The 22,655-nt window shown below is 41.6% G+C and overlaps 2 protein-coding genes and 1 long non-coding RNA gene across 4 annotated transcripts in view; 2 read left to right on the forward strand and 1 right to left on the reverse strand.

Annotated features, from left to right (window-relative positions):
- Positions 1–11,064, forward strand: part of LOC122881295 — a 57,010-nt gene extending 45,946 nt beyond the window's left edge. The window contains exon 4 of the long non-coding RNA XR_006379141.1: positions 10,935–11,064. This is a non-coding gene — a long non-coding RNA (uncharacterized LOC122881295). The remainder of the gene's footprint in view (positions 1–10,934) is intronic.
- Positions 11,065–12,828: 1,764 nt separating this feature from the next.
- sec61b (SEC61 translocon subunit beta) lies at positions 12,829–16,268 on the reverse strand. The gene is made up of 4 exons (XM_044207314.1): positions 16,118–16,268; positions 15,499–15,596; positions 14,215–14,319; positions 12,829–13,396 (listed from the first exon to the last, which is right to left on the reverse strand). The coding sequence occupies exons 1-4, from the start codon at positions 16,118–16,120 to the stop codon at positions 13,309–13,311; spliced, it is 294 nt and encodes a 97-aa protein (XP_044063249.1). The 5' UTR covers positions 16,121–16,268; the 3' UTR covers positions 12,829–13,308.
- A 155-nt stretch (positions 16,269–16,423) lies between these two features.
- alg2 (ALG2 alpha-1,3/1,6-mannosyltransferase) lies at positions 16,424–22,359 on the forward strand. 2 transcript variants are annotated; one of them, XM_044207312.1, is made up of 5 exons: positions 16,424–16,722; positions 17,238–17,409; positions 17,545–17,682; positions 18,300–18,467; positions 19,969–22,359. In XM_044207312.1, exons 1-5 carry the CDS (start codon positions 16,601–16,603, stop codon positions 20,707–20,709), a joined length of 1,341 nt encoding a protein of 446 aa, XP_044063247.1. In that variant the 5' UTR covers positions 16,424–16,600; the 3' UTR covers positions 20,710–22,359. The 2 variants fall into 2 exon arrangements, with proteins under 2 accessions (XP_044063247.1, XP_044063248.1); XM_044207313.1 differs by having other exon boundaries at positions 16,576–16,712.
- Positions 22,360–22,655: the final 296 nt, after the last annotated feature.

Here is a 22,655-nt window from a genome sequence, read left to right on the forward strand (position 1 = left end):
CTTTTCAGTTTATGATTTTATTTAAAAGAATGTATTATAAGCTTATGAAATACAATGCATCATTAAAGATTAAACCAGTTGTTCCCAACCTTTTTGGTGTTTAACCACTTACAAAAACCATTCTACTTGGGGTCCCCTTGCCATCTTTTATGAGTTGTCAGCAGTTTCATCAAATTTCCCCTCTAAACATCTCATATGGTTTCATATAAATAATTGTTTGAGCCCCAAAGATGTAAAATGATATCACAAACATGCAAAAATTAGAGAAAAGTCCTAAATATAAATGTTTTTTCTCTTTACTTCTCTCATTAATCATCTCACGACCCCTCAGATTTAGCTTCTGACTGTTTGGAGGGGTCTGACCCCTAGGTTGTAAAACACTGGACTTAATTACTGTAACAAACTGTATATAAAGTAAATAAAACTAGCTCCACCTCAACCAGCTGCAACAGTAAAATGCTACTTATGCATTGATCCAGTATCAGTATAAACAATATATAATAATATATCAGTTACAGAGGACATTTTTCTGCATAGAGTACTTTTGATACTTTTGCTGATTGCTTTTACTTCTATAGTTTTACTTAATTATGATTTTGAATGCAGGACTTTTACTTAATGGAGTATTTTGCAGTGCTGTACTGGTGATTTTACTTAAGTAAAATATCTGAATACATCTTCCACCATTGTAAGAAAGGGAGGAAGGGAAAGGGTTTACGCGATGGTAAACAGAAGATGAATAAGCTCCTAACAGTTTTTTAACTGACACACCCCAACCCCCACAAACACACACCTCACTCTGAGGCTACCAGAGAATTATGATTAGAGGACTGGCCTGTAATTATGTTACTATCCTCTCTGTTGCCTGGGGCTTTGACATGTGTATGATCACATACACACGCATCCACACACATGAACAAATGCATATACGCCCCCAAACACTTCTAGTCCTGATTTACAATTGAGCATTATGAGGGAATTCCCTGATCAGACCTGCAGCAGGTAGGCAGGTGAGATAGAGAGAGAGACGGAGAGAGAGATGAGTAGACATCCCAGGAGTATAGTACGGTATGTACTCATTCAGCGCAACAGTGCCAAGAATGTAAGAGCGAAATGCAAATTTTTGCATCTCGTAAGCAGAGAGAAAAGCTTACGTAACAGTTCTGGAGAAAGTCAGAGCAGTGTGTCAAGACTGCGGTTGCTTCCTGCCAGGTCACAGCAAGACAGTGCAGACATCAGCTGTAGGAGAATTATGAATGAAAGTATAGTTTAAAAAGTTGTCACACACACATTCTTTGCATCCACATGCGTTAATCTGACGCAGGGCCCACAGCAAAATGCAAGAAACACTCAGTGAAGGACTTCTATTATATATTATAAAATCTAAGATTCACCCACAAACAGAGCTCTGTTGGCTGGGTTCTGTATTTGAAGCAGGGGACTTGCATTGCATGAGAAACCGATTCACATAATGTCCCCACTCCTTAAGCGCTTCCACTCCCTGAACACTTTTTGTAATGCACCTTCACCTGCCGCAATCACACTCACACACACAGCACATGCTTTAACCTGCCCTGACAGACCTGTTAAGAAGGAATGAACATGCCTTAGATCCGAAAGAACACACACTATATGCAAATCAGGCAGGAACCTACAAGCAACAACGCTCGTAGTGATGATTATAACATCTTTCAGCTCATTGTTTTGGTTTTCTGACCTGCATATTTTCTGTTTTGGTTCACTGTCATTGCTCTTATCAGCATCATTTCTAGATGCAGCAGGCAGCTGTTTTCAGTGAAAAAGCTCTGAAAAAATCACTTTATGCTACCTGCCCAGCACCAAATGTCAGATAAACAACATTAGTGACAAGCTAACTAGGTGGTGAACATAGTGGAGAATTTAGCAGCTAAACAGCCAGATACTGTATATACTGGCATACCTGTAGCTTACAAGCCTGTTGAAATGGTGCTGAGAGAGAGAGATAATCTGAATGTTGGCATCCCTTAATGAAACATCTTGTAATAAAAATGTAATAAAAATATTCCCTTAAAAAAACCACACCCAAGTCATGCACCTGTCGTGTGCACAATTACACACACACACAAAGTCACAAAGTCATAAATCTGATAATATAATTTCTTGGAGAGAATTTTTTTATTTTATTTCATCCCATTCAGCACTTCTACAGGATGTTTGTCCATGCCAAGATATACACCTAATTTTGCTCTTTCACATTCCGAATATTGATCTCAAAATATTGTTTTATTTTATGTAATGTAGGAAGTATTACATTCATGAGCGCAGCACAGATCAACGAGTCAAGAAAATTAGAAATGTGACTCAGAAATTCAGAGATAAAAGCTGTTGGCTCTGTCTTTAATAAAAACCTAAAAAGAAAGACTGTCATTATTTGGACTATTTCTGCTACTAATGTGGGCTTATAGAGAGGAGAGGACACTGGACCTGCTGTATGCTAACGTTAAGGATGCATACAGCTCTTCCCCCTCCCCCCTCTGGGTAGGTCAGACCACAACCTGGTTTACCTTAAACCCTGCCATGTGCCTCTGGTTAAAAGGCAGCCTGCGACCACAAGGACAGTTAGGAGATGGTCAGGGGAGGCCTATGAGACACTGCAGGAATGTTTTGAGGTGACAAATTGAGATGCACTCTGTGAGCCTCATGGAGAGGACATTGACGGGCTCACTGAGTGCATCACTGGCTACATTAACTTCTGTGTGGACTGCAATGTCCCAACCAAGATGGTCCATTGTTACCCAAATAACAAACCGTGGGTTACAAAGGACATCAAGGACATTCTGAATGCCAAGAGGAGGGCCTTTACTGATGGTAATAGGGAGGAGGTGAGGGCTATCCAGGCTGACCTGAAGGTGAAAATCAGGGAAGCCAAGGAGAAGTACAGGAGGAAGCTGGAGCGGAAACTCCAGCAGAACAACATGAGGGAGGTCTGGAGCGGCATGAAGACCATCACTGGCTTCAGATCGACTGGCAGCAGAGGAGTTGAAGGCAGCTTGGACAGGGCCAACAAACTCAATCTGTTCTTTAACAGATTCGCAACACCGGCTCCTCCTCATCCCCCCTCTAACTCAGCTGCTGTCGGCCCTCAAGCTCCTCTGAGTACTCTGCTCCCCCCTCCCCATCAGGCTAACGGCCCTCTCCAGACCGACGACTCCCCCCCTCCCCCACCTGTAACTTCTGCTGTGTGCCTGACTGCTGACCAGGTGAGAGGACAGCTGATGAAGCTCCACTCAAGCAAGGCTGCAGGCCCCGATGGCGTTAGCCCCGGGGTGCTAAAAGCCTGTGCCCCCCAGCTATGTGGAGTCCTTCAACATGTCTTCAACCTGAGCCTGAGTCTTCAAAGGGTCCCCATTCTGTGGAAGACATCTTGCCTCGTTCCTGTGCCGAAGACGCCACGCCCCAGTGGCTCCAAGGACTACAGACTGCACTGACCTCCCACATAATGAAGACCCTGGAGAGACTAGTGCTGGAACAGCTGCGGCCCATGGTCAGACCCCTCCTGGACCCCCTTCAGTTCGCCTACCAGCCCCGGCTGGGAGTTGAGGACACCATCATCTACCTGCTTAACCGCATCCACACCCACCTGGACAGGCCGGCAAGCACGGTGAGGATCATGTTTTTTGACTTCTCCAGTGCTTTCAACACCATCCGGCCTGCCCTGCTGGGAGAGAAGCTGGCAGCGATGCAGGTGGATGCCCCCCTTGTGTCCCGGATTGTGGACTACCTGACTGGCAGACCACAGCACGTGCGCCTGCAGCACTGTGTGTCGGACAGCGTGGTCAGCAACACTGGGGCCCCTCAGGGGACTGTCCTCTCTCCCTTTCTCTTCACCATCTACACCACAGACTTCAGCTACCACACAGAGTCCTGCCACCTTCAGAAGTTTTCTGATGACTCTGCTGTGGTGGGATGTATCAGCGGTGGTGATGAGACTGAGTACAGGGCTGTGGTGGGTAACTTTGTTTCATGGTGTGAGCAGAACCATCTGCAGCTCAATGCGACAAAGTCAAAGGAGCTGGTTGTAGATCTACGGAGGGCCAAGGCACCAGCGACCCCGGTTTCCATCCAGGGGGTCAGTGTGGACATTGTGGAGGACTACAAGTACCTGGGAGTACACTTAGATAACAAACTGGACTGGACCAAGAACACTCAAGCTCTTTACAGGAAGGGCCAGAGCCGCCTCTATTTTCTGAGGAGGCTGAGGTCCTTCAACATCTGCCGGACAATGCTGAAGATGTTTTATGAGTCTGTGGTGGCTAGTGCTATCCTGTATGCTGTTGCATGCTGGGGCAGCAGGTTAAAGGTAGCGGACGCAAACAGGCTCAACAAACTGATCTGTAAGGCCAGTGACATTGTGGGGGTGGAACTGGACTCTCTGGCAGTGGTGTCAGAGAGGAGGATGCTGGCCAAACTACACGCCATCTTGGACAGTGTCTCCCACCCGCTCCATGACGTGCTGGTCAAGCAAAGGAGCACATTCAGCGGAAGACTCATCCCACCAAAAAGCACCACAGAGCGCCACAGGAAATCATTCCTGCCTGTGGCCATCAAACTATTTAACTCCTCCCTCTAAGGGTTAGTCTGTATGACCCTAGGTCACTAAACTGGACATTGAGCATTACATCTCCGCCATAATTAATAATAATTGTGCAATATTCTGTGTACTACTCCCGTGCAATATTAGTTTTCCCATGTTAGTTTTTCTTATTTATTGTTACTGATACTATATAGCTCTATTACTCTCGACAGTACATGCACCTCCGCTTACTACTATTACTTATTACATATTTAGTTACATTGTATTTTATACTGTACTTTCACCATCAACCAGTAAACCCACTTGGTACTCGACACTTAGTTTATCTCATACTTATACCGACATGATACTTATTTATTTTCTTACCTGTTTATAGTGTTTATAGTGTATCATATCGTTTTCTTAGTACTTTCTCCTGTGTGCACTGACGTAAAGGCAAGCTACTGTAACAAAGAGTTTCCCTACGGGGATCAATAAAGTATTTCTGATTCTGATTCTATGTTCAATAATGTTTGACTCAATGAACACAAGTAAGCCCAGCATTGTTTTAGGCTGTAATGCAAAAGGAATGTAACAAATATTTCAACTATTTTCAAGAATTATGTGATAAAATAAACTGAAATCATGCACAGAATGTCTTTCAGACAATATCAATATATTTTAATGAGGAACATTATTATATAAGAGCCGGGTGATCCCCAGATCCACCCCCCACCCCCCGGCTGCTGTGGAGCGCTGCACAAGGAGTGGAAAATACAGTCCCCTAAAAATACACTGCACATAAACAGCACACTTACAAACACATGGGTACATACACACCCTCACACACACACAAGCCAAGTGTCTTTAATATTAGAAAACACAAGGCTGACACCTGAGACACTCAGCGCAGCGGTGTCACCCTCCTCACCCCACGCTTCCTTCCTCCCTAAATTAGTCCAGCCGTAGTCAGTGTGTCCCTGAGGGTCCAGTCTGATCCGCTCTGCTGCAGGCTGGCATAGTGTGTGTGTGTGTGTGTGTGTGCGGGGACGGGGGCTGGGGGACACATGCTTATGACATCACAGCCCAGTTGGCCCTGCATGCTTGTGGCAGTCACACGGGGCATCACCAGGCCTGACGTGGCCACAAAAACCAACGTGGCCTCCATCCCGGGATTCTCCTTATCACCCCTGCCCCACACACACAAACACACACACAGACATACACACACTACGACATGTATACACACAAAAAGCTTACTATATTTACAGTATATTTTTCTACAAAATGTTTAGTGTGTGATATATTTTAATTGCTTCTGGTTTGAGCCACCTGTTTTTTTGTCTTCTCGTCAAAAAGAAGAATTGTGTTTGGTTTCCTCTTCTTTAAGGTTTTATTCAGCTCTCATCTTTGTCTTTAGTTGAGCCTCCACATTGTTCCACTCTTTTAAATTCTTTGCGTGTATCACTATAGACCTCTTCAATTTCTTTTGGTTTTCTCCCACCATCGACTGTCTCCACTTGTTTCCATCTTCCTGTAGTTATTCATATCTCTCTCCAACACCTTGTGCTTCTTCTTCTCTCTTTGTTTTACCTCTTGCTTGTGCTCAACCTCTATTTCTTTCAACTCTCTGTATTTATGTTTTCTTTCCTTTGTGCTTTTATATCCTACTTCAAGATCTTAATTTCCATTTCTATTTGACTTGTCTATTTTTAAACAACTTCTAGTCTCATTTGTCAGTTTTTTGTTTTTACATTTCCTCCTTTTTCTTTTCTCTCTTTATGTCCTTTGTGTTCTGATATTTGTTCTTTATGCTTCTCATGTGTCTTATCTGAACATGTTACACTAGATCTTATGCATTTGTTGAGAAATATTTAATTTTAATGTGATTCTTAAATATGTTGTTCAAATTGATTAGTATGCAAGAAATACATTTAAATGTAGGCTTACAAATAATGATTTGTATATAATTTACTTTTCGAACAAATCAGGAAACCTTTTAGGTTTAAACTGATGGAAATGTCCTGTTTTTGTGTGTGAGCTCTGAACATCATTTCACACAGAGATGTCTATCATAAACCTGTATTAGCTATAATATGTGATGTTTGCTCTGTCCATTCCACATTCAGAACAGGCATGAAAGTGAGTGCCAGCACTGTGGAAACCACCTCACAAAACATGTAAAAAAATGTGTCCATGGTGACTGAGGGTCTGACAACAGGGTGACTGAATACAGACTTTGCAGCTGTCTAGACTCATTCCTATATGACATTAGTTTGTCAAACAAAGTTGCTGAATGAATTTTAAATTAAACCTGCAATGCCTGATTTTTTTGGCCACGGAAACAAGTTATGTACACGACACTTACATAATATCACCTTTTAAGTTGATATGGCGAATATGTTAGCAAACAGTTGCTTATTTACACGTCCAGCAGACACAGAGCAACAGTAGCATTCATTAGGAGTCGTGTTTGTGTCCAATAGTCACTCTCCTTTTAGCTCTGTTTTTGGTCTCTACCAACTCCTGAGGAAAATGTCTGGCTCTTTAGCTGCTAAGTGCTTCACTATGTTCACCAGGTAGTCGCTAACTGTGACTGTCTACTGTGTGCTGAGCAGGTAATGCACAGTGGGTTTTTAGAGCTTTTTCACTGAATACAGCTGCCTGCTGCGGCCGGAAACGACACTATGAGAGTGGTGAGAGTGGCCCAAAACATTAAAGTTGCGGGCCGGACAGCTAAACAATGAGCTGAAACTCACTATGAAGCTCTGTAAAGTCGAGGGGAGCTGCAGATTCAGATGATAATTCTCTGTAGGTTTGTCACTACGAGCGAGACCTTTCACATTGTTTTCATATTGTCATTTGATACATTGTTATTATAAAAATATTGATTATAGCCGGTTTAACTTGATGGTGAAGTCATGGTTACAGGTAATGTATTCATTGCTTTTTTGTTGTTAAGTGTGGAGCAGCTACTTTCTGTTTGGAAAAAGTGGAACTCTGTTTCAATTTGTGTAATTTGTGTATTTGGTTGTAAATGGTGCAGATAATGGCCAGCATGGAGTGTAGACATACCACCTCTAAATACTTGATCTGAGAATCTGATCTTTTACAGTGATGCAGTACATCCATCAAAGGAGTTACTTGTGTTAAAGTACTGTGGATAAAATATTACAGTAATAGTTTAAACACAATAAACAGCTCTGCCACTACATGTTGTTATCAACCTGGATATCACTATATTAGAAAATTAAAACCTTGTAAATATATATATTAACTTTTACAAGACTACAGTTTGATTTTGGGACTACAACTAACAATTACAACTCTGCTGGAATGCACAATGGACAGATGCAGCAGAACTTAATAGAAATGTAAGCAGTTGTTATGCCTTCTATTTGCTATAACAGCTGAACCTCTTTTCACACTGTTCATCTTTCATGCAGAAAGCACGAGGTGAGTGTGTGTCACACAGAAGATTAGAGAGCGTGAGCTGAGGTACTGATAGATGCAGACTCAGCCTTGGCTCAGAGTCTGACTCTCTTATTTCTCTGTGAAGGAGGATCCAAGTCCAGAAAGATCAGGGAGCCTCCAGCTGGCACACACACACACACACACACACACACATCCCCCAGCTCCCTCTGACCCTCCTGACCCAATACAGTTATATGACAGTGACCATGTGGTCTGGGTGGCAGAATATGGAGTCAGATTATTTTACAGTGAACAAGCTCTCACCTCTCAGCAGACCAGCCTGTGCTACTGATCACTGGCCATTAACAGAGTGTTGCACCAATTGGCTGCTATGCTACTGACTAATCACTGGTCTCATGATCACAGTGACAGCAGACCAACATAAACATGTATGATATGCTGTACATCTTCCTTCAATGTTCTGAACCTCGGAGGTGGAAAGGAGCAGTTAAACTATGTACATTTATTTAATAACTGTACATAGGTAGTATTTTAAGGGAACTGGTATAAATAATAATAATAACATAAGTGTATTTATAGAGTGCATTATAAGCAAGTGGAGGTTAACCAGAGTGAGGTAAAGACAATGAGGGGCCATAAATAGCCATTCTTTATCTTACTTGAGTGTAACTTTATGCTTTTACAAGTAAAAGTACAGTAAAATAAAACATATAATAAGCTCACGGAATATGATGCATCCCCATGTGGATTAAGATTCCCAGAAGTATATAAAATGGTCAGTTTTAGCATCGAGGGGACCACCACAATATTTAAATACTTCTTATACATTATCAGTAATATAACACTTTGAATAAGTACTTTTACTTTTGAGACTAAAGCAAGATAGGACATGTTGCTGCTAAGAGCAAAATTTTTATTTTATGTACGTATATTTACTTTAAAATGCATGATTTCTTCTTTAAATAAAGTATTTTCAAAATTGTTTTCTTGCTATTTTTACTCAAGTAAAGGAGCTGAATACTTATTGCACCACTGCCAATACTTGTATACATACACAGCAGATCTCTGTACATTAAATGAGTTCGCTGAAGGGCGGGTGTACAGCTTTCATACCATTTCACAGTGTTGATCCTGTCACAGATGTCCCTTCATCCCCTTAACCAGCCCTCAGTTTTTGGGACGTCCCTCAGGATTCACTTGGTCAGTGAGCGTGGATCGATTCCACCCGCCTTTCTGTTCATTCCACGCTTTACCAACCATGTGATCTGTTCAAAAATACACACACACATACTTGACATATGTGTGTGCATGACTGGGCTCTCACTCATCTAAAGAAGGAATATTCTGCACTTCTTTGAAAGGAAAGAAGTTTCAAATCATAAGCCCTCTGCTGCACCTGATATCCTGATAGCTGTGTTTACCTGCAGGGAAGAACATCTCCGGGCATAAACAATGTGTGATGGATAAGTGAAAGGGTGACATAGAGAAGGGAGAGAGAGAGTGCCTGATAGTCTGAAACAGTTTCATTTTTCCTCCATGCTAAACCACAGAGCCGCATGTGTTATGTAGAACAGAAAATACATGTGACCTATTTACAGGTCTCATCAAAAGTGTGTGTGTGTGTGTGTGTGCACGTGTGCATGCATACTTCTCTCTATGTAAGGGACCATCCCTTGTAAAAGCGTGTGGTTTCTTCACAGGATATGGGTTTCTGGTGAAAAAGACACAGAGAGGAAGCGCTCTAGAGAGAGCCTCTCTTCTTCTTCTTCTTCTTCTTTCTCTCTCCTCCCATCTCTCACTCCTCTCTTTCTTTCCACGGGGCAAACGTTGTCTCACATGTGGATGTTCAGGATGATTTATGTAGAATAGAGAGATATAGGCTTCGCTTGTCAGGTAACTTTTAACATTCACGTTGATTAAATCTTTTTTGATGTAGTGGAAATGAATATGCATCCAGACCCCTTTTATCTAATAATCTCATCTGCAAAGCGGAAAAATCACTTGTAAATTCCAGTATAAAGAAATACGTGCAGTGTTTCCTGAGACTGTTAACAAAGACCACATTGACTTGAGGAGCTCAAAAATCAAGTTGCAGTTGGATGCATAAAATCCTCCTCCTATGTGTCTTATTTAATCTAAAAATTGTTATTTAATGTAACTAGGAATGTAAGCCATGCTTCCTCTATGTCACCCCAGTATGAATAATGTTTACTGAGTGATTGCTGAAGAATTAAAGGAAACACACCTATGTTTAGTGAGGTGCAGCAAAGGAAGAATAATAAAGACTCCCAACTTAATGCTTGATATAAACTTCAACTTCTAAACATCAATATTTTGGCAAACTGCCTTCTTTAGGATAAAATCCAGCAGCCACCTGACTAATATTTATACTAACTAGGGCAGGTGCGTCAAAGCAGAGCTCTCAGGACTTGAAGGACATAGAAATAGAGTACCTAAAGGCCAATCATAACCATGGAAGGGCTGCAAGAAAAACATTTCCACATATCAAAAAACCAACAAGCACAAACTGGAGTGTAAAAATCTATACAGAAAACATTTTAGAGCTTACATACTGAGTGATTTAAGAGCATTTTGGATGTGTCTGTCTGTCCAAAACACAAAGAATGAAGACTCTGGACCTAGTATTAAGGAAATAAAAACCTAATTTACCTCATTTCTACCCCTTGATGAAACACTGAGTTGACTTGTATAGACGGTGTCAAGAGGAGTTTGGACCTACAGGTTGCAGCAGTGTGGAGGGTCACAGCGCTCCACATGCTGCCTGTTTGACTCCTTAACAATGAGGGACAGCTTCGCCACAGCTCCTTCATATTTAATTGTTATGTTGAATTATTCTGGCTCACTGCCGTGTTGTGCCACCATGAATTGGGCCGTGAATTTTTTGAGTGTATCTCAGTGTGTGTGTGTGTGTGTGTGTGTATGACAGGGACAAGAGGGAGAGTGATGTGGCAGGAGTGCTTGAGTTTGCCACGAACACTGGAAGCCTGTGGGAAAGCAGAGCCATAGCAACAGAATGAATTAATGAACAGGATCCGAATGCTATGTTTAACACAAGGTACAAGCTCACACACACACACACACACACACACACACACACTGACACACAGAAGCACAAGCCATGCCAGCTGCTAGTTTCATATTCAACACAGATAACCTGGTGTTGCAGGTTGGGCCAGAACTACTTCTACAACTACAAAACACTCAACCAGCAGCTCACAGCAGCGGCCATTATACTGAACATCATGTCACTAATTCTTCTGAAGGTTCCACAGTGTTTAACTTAATGTGGACAAATCAAAACTGAAGCTGTTTCTCATCATTTACTTTTCTTTCATTCAGCTCAGTTCTAGTGACTTTAATCCAAAAAGATTTTTTTTAAAAAGTCTGCTTATGGAAAACATTATTAAACAGGCTGAATGATTACGTTGAGTGTGGCAATACAAACATGTTACATGTTACACCACACAGGCTTATAATGATTTGACTAAGTAAAAAAACATCACACAGAACATGTGTTCATGCCCCTCCCTCAGTGAGGACAGTTATTTCTTGATATGCTCTGAGCCAGTGATATTCAGAAAATAGTCTGTAGCGCCCCCCTCAGGAAAAGACACCTGGGGAAAAAGCGCATTTGGGGTAATTTTACAGGAAAACCTAAATGCACACAGTATTCCTTTGATTAGATTAACATCAACACAACTTGCAAGCCAGGTTTTTGGACAAGAAAGTGCAATATAATGTTTTGAAGAACATTATAAGAACTTCTTTATTTGATGTTTTTTAGAGAATGATTTAAACAAAAACTATTATTGTGCTTTGGATATATGCAGGTATATGCTTTCCATGGATGTATAATAAGACCTTATTATACATCCGTGATGCTGATTGTTATGCTCTCTTCTCCTAGACGCAGTAAACCAGATTCAAATGGACAGTCAAGTGGGAAGGGGAAACCTAATATGTAGTTAGTATGTAACATCAGTATTTAGCTCAGCAGATACAAGCCAATTTCTGATGTCTTGCATGTTGTATGCCTTCTGGTATTACTCTGACACTATGGAAACTTGCTACTTTTCAAAAACTAATTTTGCCTGTCTGCAATTATTGAGAGCAGCAGAAAAAAGCTTCAGTACGGGTGTTGCCAACAAACCCTGGGGCAGCCCATGTTGGAGGCAGATGCCTCTGAACCTCTATAGAAGTATGCAAACTGAAAAGGTTTGAAACTTTGAAACACTGGTCAAACATCAATTTAAAGCAGCTGGTACACATATGTATAGACAAGACCAGGCTTTTCTACTCATGCAGATAAGATGCCATACAGTATGTGTGTGCGCTGTGTAATCTTGTTACATGCAGAGCCATAGGATGACATAATTAGTTTAAACAATTAAGGCTGAGTATACATGTACTTACAAGGTTAAACAAATTAAACAGAAAATTAATAGGATTACTGAGTCAGGCCCAAACCTCAGTCAAATAAGCTGTTAAGTAGCTGGAATGTGTGAACAGGTGAACTGTCAATCACACTGAAACATAACATTTCACATTTCTGTGGTTCTAATAATCTTGTTCTGTCTGAAAGCACAACCATCCAGAATGCAATTTTTGTTGAAGCAAAGGTTTGTAAATGCTTTTTGGCAAAATGTACAGCTTTCAATAGTCTGGTAGTAGTTACAGAAGGTTCAAAGTGAGAACACTACCTCACTGAAAATATGGTTGAGAAACATTTTTTCTCATTAAACAAACAGACATTTCAACTCGAAATGACACAAAACAGGGTTATTAGTTCAGAAAACAAAATAAGGGTACATTTCAACACATTGATTTTAAATTTTTATTGTACAATATTACAATCACATTTGTACAAATGGTGTTCACAAAAAAAAAATTCAATTCAGGCTACAAGAAGAAATGTTTGCTGGAGCCCGAAAACAACAAAGTCCTTGAGCACTGAACCTTTATGCAGCAGAGGCAGGAACATGCTGCTGCTGCTTGGAGGGAGGGCCACATACACACACAGACATCTCATCTGAGGTGGGCTAGCATGGCTTTCTCCCATTCACCCCATTAGATCTTAAAAACACAGGATGAGCAAAAGCAACAAGGTGGATACCAACGTCAGTGCAGATGATAATCATGTACTGAAACGGTCGCATAAAAATCCAGTTTGTGTGTCTGTGTGTGTTGTAGTGATAGCGGAGAAGGAACTAAGGGGATAAGGTTGTTGTTCATTTGTTGTTTGGTCCAGGTCCAATGCGTTAAGAAGCCGAGGCGCAGGGTCAGAGGTCATCAGGCAGAGTTTAAGAGCGGGTGTACTTCCCCCAGATGTGCAGCATGAAGACTGAAGCAATGAAGAGCAGACTCATCACCAACACTGGCACTGGGCCGCTGTCACAACAAAGAAAAAAACTGATTAACAAACACACACACACACACACAGACAGACAAAATCCTATCATTTGCTGTTACCCCAACCACATTGAGAGTCTTAGTGGAGTGGGTGATTTTATTGATGAGCTTCGGAAACAAGGAGGGGCTCTCATCGCTGAAGGAGAGAGTGAGTGGGGGTGGGGGTGCATCGCTAAGTAGCAGCATTGCCATGCCAACCATCTCCTCAGCGTCCCCCTCCTCCCCCTGTCAGGAGGCTGTAATTGAGTTGACCTTTCAGAGTGGATCCTTTAATGAAGCTTTGAGGCTGACGTCTAACGCAGGAACAAACACGCACTCGATATACAGCACTGTATGGCGAGTCTGCCCTCCTTCGACTGCTGAGAGACACACTCAATAACCACCACAGCACCATCGATCAACCACGGCCAGCTATGGCCAGGAGACAGGACGCTTTCTCTAATATTAGGGGCGAGGATGCAGCAGAATATAAGTTTATGAAGTTGAGAGTTTTCTAAATGTGGGCTTTCCTGACACACAATCGTGTGTGTGTGTATATAGACACAAACACTTAAATCAAGCTGATCCACTGCTCAGAGATGATTAGTTTTACCACAGAGGCACGTCTGCCCAATTTCCTGCCATTAAACACTCCTCCCATTCTACCTGATGAACATAAATAACACTAACGATAGCGCGTGTGTCGTAAATCCTGAGAATTAGTTTGTGTTTGTGAGAGGAGGAAAGTTAAAAATGTCAGAGGCTAGGTGTGTATGTTCCTGTGTGGAGGTATAACTGTTTTTATAAACTGCACTTACACTTTGAGGCCTGGCGAGTCTTCTGTGTAGAAGCGCCACATGCCACCGGTGCCTGCCGATCCTGTGGTCCTGCCACCGCTGCGTGTACTGCTGCTGGTAGCTTTCCTGTGGAACACACACACACGTCAAGAATATATCGACACTGTCAAGTATGAGTCGACATCTCATTATCAAGGGCTTTGCATGACCACTAATTTGATCTTAAACTGTAGCTTTTTTTTCCTAGAGCAATTTTCATGTTACAAAGTACTCTATAGTAAAACAACAAGAAAACAAGAACAAAGAGACACAATTTAAGGGAACACAACACAATGTTGTAAAAATCTGATAACTTTTACTCATTCAGCAGCTTCTTAAAACATTTTGACAACACTGATAAAAAAATAAAATAAAAAAATAAAAACAAATTTCCATTATAACCTGTATTCAGAAAACTACAGTAGCTGGTGCCAAAAGAGCAGAATGATTCATGGCTGCTTCACTCATGTGATGAGATTAAACAGAGGTTAATGAGGTAATGAAGAGGGTGATAGTAATGGGTAATAATGAGAGAGGTAACAGTGAGCCTCTGATTACACACTGATTAAGCCCACAGCACAACATCTATCTGCTGCTCTAATCTATGGAGGAGACAAACAAAAAATATAGGGAAGGGCTATCTGAAAATCATCAATCACTCTTTACAGTATGATGACATGAGCAGGCGGGGTCAATGCTGGGAGGATTTGGAAAATAATTATGGAGAGTGTTTGCAGGCCAAACGACCGCATAACTTATCTATCATGTGTAATGTAAAGTGGTCTTCAATGGATACTTTTTCACAGTGGTGGCCAGTGTGACAAATGAATTGGAAAAAACTAACAAAGTGTCATGGTATCCAATGAAGACCACGAGTTGCCACAACAGCGTTAGTGCTTCTTGACAAGTCTCTGAACTCTACTGGAGGGATGAACTGTGGCGGTGTTTTGATGATGGTGGTGGTGGTCGAGAGGCCAAAAAGTCGGACCAAAATTTTCCATAGGAGTTCAACTGGGTTGAAATCTGGTGACTGTGACAGCCTTAGCAAATGATTCACATCATTTTCACACTCCATGTAGGACTCACTGAATTGCAGTGAGTCCTACATAGAAGAATCTTCATTCATTATGTTACTGCACCCATTTATTCAGGTCTTTCCTTTAATTCATCATTTATCTGTATGCACTGATGGAAACTTTACCCATCTTTCTACTGGATAATAAACATTAGAGTTAAAAGTCTGGTAGGTTGTGTGTGTGTGTGTACCTCTGTCTGACTGTGGAGCCTGCTGCGCGGGGAGCCACTGTCTTGCTGGGGGAACGGCTAGATGCCCCAACATTGGTTGCACTTGCTGCTGGTCCAGGCTGAGGGGAAGACACCAGAATTAATACACATAAACATGATTCAACTCCATTATATGAACTTTCTGACCGTCTGTCAAATCTCTGTTATTCACTCACAGACACACTTACAGCTAAAGCTAACCAACAACATTCAGATAAAGAGATGATTCTTGAATAGCTAGCTTACTTTTGATTCTGACCAGTAACGTTACAGTGTGTTTTGTCAGAGACTGGTGGCAAAGGCCTTGACTATTGATCCACACTGTTCATTGCTTTCAATTTCTGGTGGTTAACAAGCAGTCTCAACCAAATATCTTCACGTACATACATGATTAATGAATTCAGTGGTGGCCAGCCTAAAATATGTGTTTTGGGACAGTTTGAGTTGCTGAAGAACAGCCACGTCCACAATTGATGAGCTGACGTTAGCAAGCTAGCTAACAGATAGCGAAACGTTAGCTCAGGTCTCACGTCAAATGAGTGCAATATAGATGGTTAGCTTCAACACTAGTAACAGTTTCAGATAGAGCTGAAAATCTTACCATTTTGTTTTATTTGTTCCGATGCGAGCTGAAACCCTGAGCCTCTCTTCAAACTGATGTCCACGTCAAATGAACAGCAAGCAGTCGATGTGTGAATTGGTCAAAACTTGAGAAGAGGTCTCACAAAGCTGACGCTTGTCTAAAAAGGACACGACTGCAAAACACAAGACCAGCGCAAGAGACCGAGCAGAAGCCTGACCGGCTAATTGCATTCACCACAAAAATAATGAACCAAGCATTATTTGAGGAGCTTGTTTTTATTCCGCTTTAATACAACGTATTTTTAAAACCCATCTACATTTTTGTATGCTGAATTTAGATATGCACTTATACTTTAATTCAAAGGCAAATAATTGGTGCGCCTTGACTCTGAGGGAGACGTGTCTCACAGGAAGCGCGTTCGTTACATTGAGGAAACAGGCGCCATTGTGGTTCCAACATGAAGCGCGATTAGCCTGATCACAATGGTTGATTTGAGCCATCATGGCGTCCAAAACGGTAGAGTTTCAAGACAGTTGTTCTTGCTGCTACGTGCATCTAGTCGAGCATAATTACAGGTTCCCAAACTTGGACAAGGTAGTCAAGAGCTCCAAAGGTAAACATAAGTGCGTTATAATTAAATTGTACGGAGATGTAGTTGTGATGTCCAGTTACAAAGATAACTGCCCAACAGGTTAGCTATCTAAAACGGGTTATATGTCCATTAGCTACATAGGCTACTATCCACAATCTTATCACCGTAGCTAAAGGCACTTACCTTTTCTAAAGCAAACAGTTATCTTGCTAACTAAATCAGAAGTCTCATGTGTGTTCTTGCAATCAGTTTGACTTCTTACTCGCAAATTCGGTGCCAGCTAGAGGTTTTCTGTTAAACAGTCATGACATGAAGGTACAAGTTATGAACTGAATTATGTTACAAAACCACAAGGACAAATTCTTGGTTTCATAAATCTCTGGTTCCTTCTGTTAGAGAGAGTTGTTTGTGTTCGCCAACATTAAGTTTTAGATTGTTTGAATGACCCTGAAAATGAAATTTCTTTAAGACAGTCACTCCTATGGATGTTTATGTTTAAAATAAATTCCAGATTCAATTGAAACTTTATTTATTTTTTGTGTGCAGGATGGCACGGGTGGTGTTCCTCCATCCAGACCTTGGTATTGGTGGAGCAGAGCGACTGGTGGTCGATGCTGCTGTAGCTCTGAGGTCTCAGGGATGTAGCGTTCAGATTTGGACGGCCCATTACGACCCAACACACTGCTTTTCTGAGACCCTGGACCCAGAACTGCCTGTGGTAAGTAACACAGATCTTACTGCATAATATTGTCCCTCAAAGATACACAACAAAGACAAAGAATAGCATATGTAAAGGCAGTTTTTTTAAAGACACGCACATATGATTTTATTGTTTTTATTACTCCTCTAATAGGTATGTGTGGGTGACTGGCTACCCACCAATGTATTTGGTTACCTGCATGCCCTGTGTGCCTACCTGAGGATGATCTATGTGGCACTCTACCTGGTCTTCCTCAGCGGGGTGGAGTACGACGTCATCTTCTGTGATCAAGTGAGTTGTGTCATACAGGACATAACTATCTTTCTGTTTGGTCATCACTCATTTGAGTTCTTCTGAGCCATCTGTGTCTCGTAACTGTCTCTGTTGCTCAGAGAACAGCTTCCATTGTTATCAGTGGCCCATCTCTATGTGTCTCCCTTTTTGTGTCACACCCTTTAACTATACCACGCCATGAAGTGGACACTCCCTTGCTTATTTTCTACTGTTTTGTCTTTCACACAAAAACACACAGCTACCACCTTTCTCTTTCACATTATTAAAGTACAAAAAAACTCATTATTCAGATCGACTTACAGTGTGACACTAGAAGAAGCCTCACTTTTGAAATGTAAAAAAACCTGAAATCAAACAAAACATGTCATGCAAAGGTCACATAGAGCTTTTACAGTATTTGTCTCAGGATGTGTATTTAGTGGTTAGATACATTGTTTAGTATTAACACAGTATATGATTTATAATTATACTTGCACAGAGTTATACATTCTTTACTTTTTAGTGCTTTATTTGTTTGTTTTATTCAGCTGCCATATTTGCTTCTGATTAGCCAGGAAGGAGAATAATTTGTTAGGGAAGACATTTTTGTTCATACCCCTTTCATTCCATTCCAGGTGTCAGTGTGTATCCCAGTGCTACGTCTGTCCCGTCACAGGAAGAAGGTTTTGTTTTACTGTCACTTCCCAGACCAGCTGCTGACTCAGAGGAAGTCGGCCCTGAAGAAGCTTTACCGTGCTCCCATTGACTGGCTGGAGGAACGCACCACTGGCATGGCTGATATGGTATGGAACGGCACTACAGGTTGTGGTGGTCTGATTGCAGGCTGCTTTATATAGCATGGTGGTAAAACATGCTCAGCCAGCAATAAAGAAAAGACACATTAAGTGTAGTACATGATATGATGGGCCCTCATAGTAAATGCTGTGTGCTTTTATGCACAGATTTGAGAATGGCCAGAGAGTCCTATGTGAGGGTTTCAGCAGAGTCTACAGGAGAGCCGAGGGCTAAAACTATGCATGTCTTATAAAAAACATTCAAAATCAATTTTCAAAACTAATAGGATAATACGATTCAGTATCTCAATTCTATTTTAAATGCTTGTTTTTACACAGGTTTCAGAAAGGGAAAGTCATTTTCTGAGTTTAACTGCAGTAACAAGAGTTAAGAGTTTTCTTTTATTTTATTTTATGAAATTTGTTAATTCTGGTGCACATAGTGGGTTTATAGCACCAGACAGAAAATCTCAGAGCCATATACTTATAGATCATGCATACAATCAACTATATTAATACTGGCATTTTCAGTGCTGTCACAGTACATAAAACAGTAAATCATCATTTAAAAGTCATGAAAGGTAAAGGAGTAAAATGTTAAGTACACAGTCCCACAGCAAACTGGTGGTGATGATGACAGACCTAATATATGATCACAGCCTGTTATCTCCTCTACAGAATGGTAATGTTAGTCTTCTTGACTTATTACATATTGCATACTTATGACATAGAATATAAGGGTAGCTCAGAAAAAGCAGAACTACTGTTCTTACATACTGATGTATTTTTGTTATATATGTGATACCTTGCAATCATGCCAAGATGTAGCTATGTATTTTTTCTGTACGTGGGTCAGGTAATATAATGAAGACATCTATCAATATATACAAATTATAAAAAAAAAACTTTAAGTGGATAGAGGTACAGGATGCCGTCAAGAAAAAAATTAAAACAAATTGTTTCTTTTATAGCTCAGTGGTTGAAGTTTGTCAGTTTCTAAATGATGATGATGATGAAATGATGTCTTTATAATTTTGTCTACCTCCAGTGCAACACAATGTTGCTGCAGTTCATACAAACCTGTAATTAACGACCCAGAATACATTCTGTTGCCAACTGAGCTTTGTGTGCCTGCAAACAAATAGTTGATTTGCTCAGAATTATTTTGATCTCACCCAGATGTTGTTTAACAGCTTAAGAGAGGTGAAGTGTCTACTTCCAACTGAGCTTGGCTCTTGAAAACTATAGTGAAATAGAATAAATCAAAATATATTATTTTTAACAGCTTCAATGAACCAAAGTGATTATTTAAAATGTGATACAGCCTGATCGCCACAGGCAGGCTGTTGTAAAAGCTCAGGGCCCTGATAGAAAGGAAATGACATTTCGATTTTAGTCTAGACTTTAGGATAATCAAAGACTGCAGGCTGTCATCCAACTCATAGAGAATTAAAACACCTGTGATATATGTGAGATCCTTATGAACTAATCTCTCTATACTTCCTCTTAGATTCTGGTAAACAGCCAGTTCACCGCAGGCATCTTCAGGGAGACCTTTCATGGTCTAAGAGGAGTCCAGACAGATGTCCTCTATCCCTCACTCAACACGCGTACCTTTGACCAGTCGTCCACTGAAGCACAAGGCCTGGAAGGGCTGCTCCCTGAGGGAACCTCCTGCCTGTTTCTTTCTCTGAACCGATATGAGAGAAAGAAGAATCTGGGGCTGGCTCTGGAGGCTCTCGCAGCCCTGAGGAGCAGCCTTCCTCCATGTCAGAGAGAAGGCATTCACCTGGTGGTGGCGGGGGGCTACGATGACCGAGTTACTGAGAATGTTCAACATTATACTGAACTGAAAGAGCTGGCAGCGCAGATCCATTTGGAGAACTGTGTCACTTTCCTGCGCTCCCCCTCTGATTCACTGAAGGTGGCACTGCTGCGGGGCAGCGCAGCTGTGCTGTACACCCCGAGCAGGGAGCATTTTGGGATAGTTCCTGTAGAAGCCATGTACTGCTGCTGCCCTGTTATTGCTGTGAACTCTGGGGGCCCCCTAGAGAGCGTGGCAGACGGGGAGACCGGCTTCCTGTGCAAGCCCACGGCAGAGGCCTTCTCTAAGGCCATGGAGAGGCTCGTGAGGGAGCCGCAGCTCCGCAGGGACATGGGACAAGCTGGGAGGAGGAGGGTACGAGATAAATTCTCTCTTCAGGCCTTCTCAGACCAGCTGTATGGGTACATTGTCAGGCTGAGCCAGTGATGTGAAAATTGGAGGGGAGGCAGGAGACAGTGTAACAGTGGAACAATTATTTGTTACTGAACTGTGAATTTTGGACGACTGGGGTGTGCAGAGAGTTGAAGTGAATTTCTTCTAACAGAGAATGTATGTGTATATGTGTGGGGAGGGGCGTATTATGAGGACAATCAATCAGCATTCCCCTGGAGGGGTTGCTGAGAGGAAAAAAGGACGGAATCTCTATACCAATTAAGAAAAGAGTAACGAGTTTACCTACCCTATCTCTGGAAACATAGCACCCCTGCAAGTGTGAACGTGCGTGTGTGTGTGTGTGTGTGTGTGTGTGTGTGTGTAATACTGCATGTGTAGCAGCGCAGCAACCAAGAGCCTAGCAAATGAGTGTACCAAAAGGATTGATTGTTAGAGTGAAATGTTTTGCACTGTGTTTGTTTTTTTCCCCCTTGCTTTTCTACAGTAGTCTTTGTCTTTGTGTGTTTGGGGGATGATGAAGAAGTATGTAGTTACCACTACGTGCTATCAGGCAGTGCACAGTCCCAGATCGATAAACAGGATGCTTTCCACTACTTCCTGTCCGCCCAGAGCTTTGTTCCCCTCCTCGCATTCAGAAGATGCTGGCCTGTCCATGACTCTTGCTGCTTTGTGGAGGTTATTAGCAGATGATGGTGTTTGGCTTTATTAGAGGTCTGGCTGATGGGCAGTGTGTCTTTGTCTGGGTCATTATCAACTAGGAGAATAGCAGAAGGTCATTGTGTCTGCGCGCTGGCCTCCTCAGCTCTCCTACTGTATAGAAATGCTCTTATTGACATTCCTGAAGACTTAATAAACAAGAGGACACATAGTTTCCTGACTCTTATGGGGTTTGCTTTGTTGGTAAGTTTTTTTGGCCTTTAATAGAGTTTGCTAAGGATTTTTTGGGTGAACGTGGAGGCACAGAAATGTTGTTAATGTTGCACCATCCTTTTTTTCTTTACATTGAACAGATTTATTGTGCCTTGAATTGTTAAATGAAATGTTCTCAGACAAAGTAGCAGCAATGGAGGTTTATTTTTGCTCATTAACAAAGTCAGAGTGACAAATGTACAAAAGAAGAACCACAGAAGATCTTAAGTGTCTCTATCCATTACTGCATTATCATTTGCAGAGTCTAAGTTGTATCCACGTCATTTTTTTTCTTAACGCAAGAGTAAATAAATAATTGGAACATTAAATTACACGCTGATTGGCTATAGATCTAATACTTAGCACACCACACAGTCACTCTTTGAACCTACCTGGTTGCTCACAGCGTGGCCATATCGAACAAATGTGGCAAATGCTCACTGTTGAAGTACAACAGGTCGTATTTGAACTCCTGGTGCAGAAAAGTCTTGCAGCAATTCCTCATCATCTCCTGTGGACATGGAACCAGGTTGTGCTTGTTGTTGTTGTTGACCCTGATGCAAGTTCCTGGAGGCACTGTGATCTCCGTAATGTGCTGTGTGCAGATTCTGGTCTTCTTCAGAACACAATCACCTTTTGACTTTGTAACCATTTGTTAAAGAAGGCTGCGGCAGGCTTTCTGTGTCATGTTCTCATCTTAGTATTACGGGGAAATAAAGAAAGAAAGTGTATAAAAGAGATGAAATTTCAATAAAATGAACCTGCTACATTTTAGTTTTCTGAGTAACCCTTTCGAAGTTTCATAGTCCTTGTCTCTAACATACCTTTACTGTGGAAAATGTACCTGTTTATACCACTTTTTAAACTGGAAAACATGGTCAACAAACAAACAAACAAAAATGCACATATTTTGACAGGACTGTAGGCACAGCTGCATCGAGAAACATTTCTGGATATATAAAATAATGCTCACCTGCCGGCTTGTCATTTGGGAAAAAATGCTGTTCCAGTTTCTCAAAAAGTCCATTGTTGCTGTGAGCTGAGGTCAACGGACGGACTGAAGTGCGTTT

Source organism: Siniperca chuatsi, linkage group LG9 (genome assembly GCF_020085105.1).
Source record: "Siniperca chuatsi isolate FFG_IHB_CAS linkage group LG9, ASM2008510v1, whole genome shotgun sequence".
Lineage (NCBI taxonomy): Eukaryota > Metazoa > Chordata > Actinopteri > Centrarchiformes > Sinipercidae > Siniperca > Siniperca chuatsi.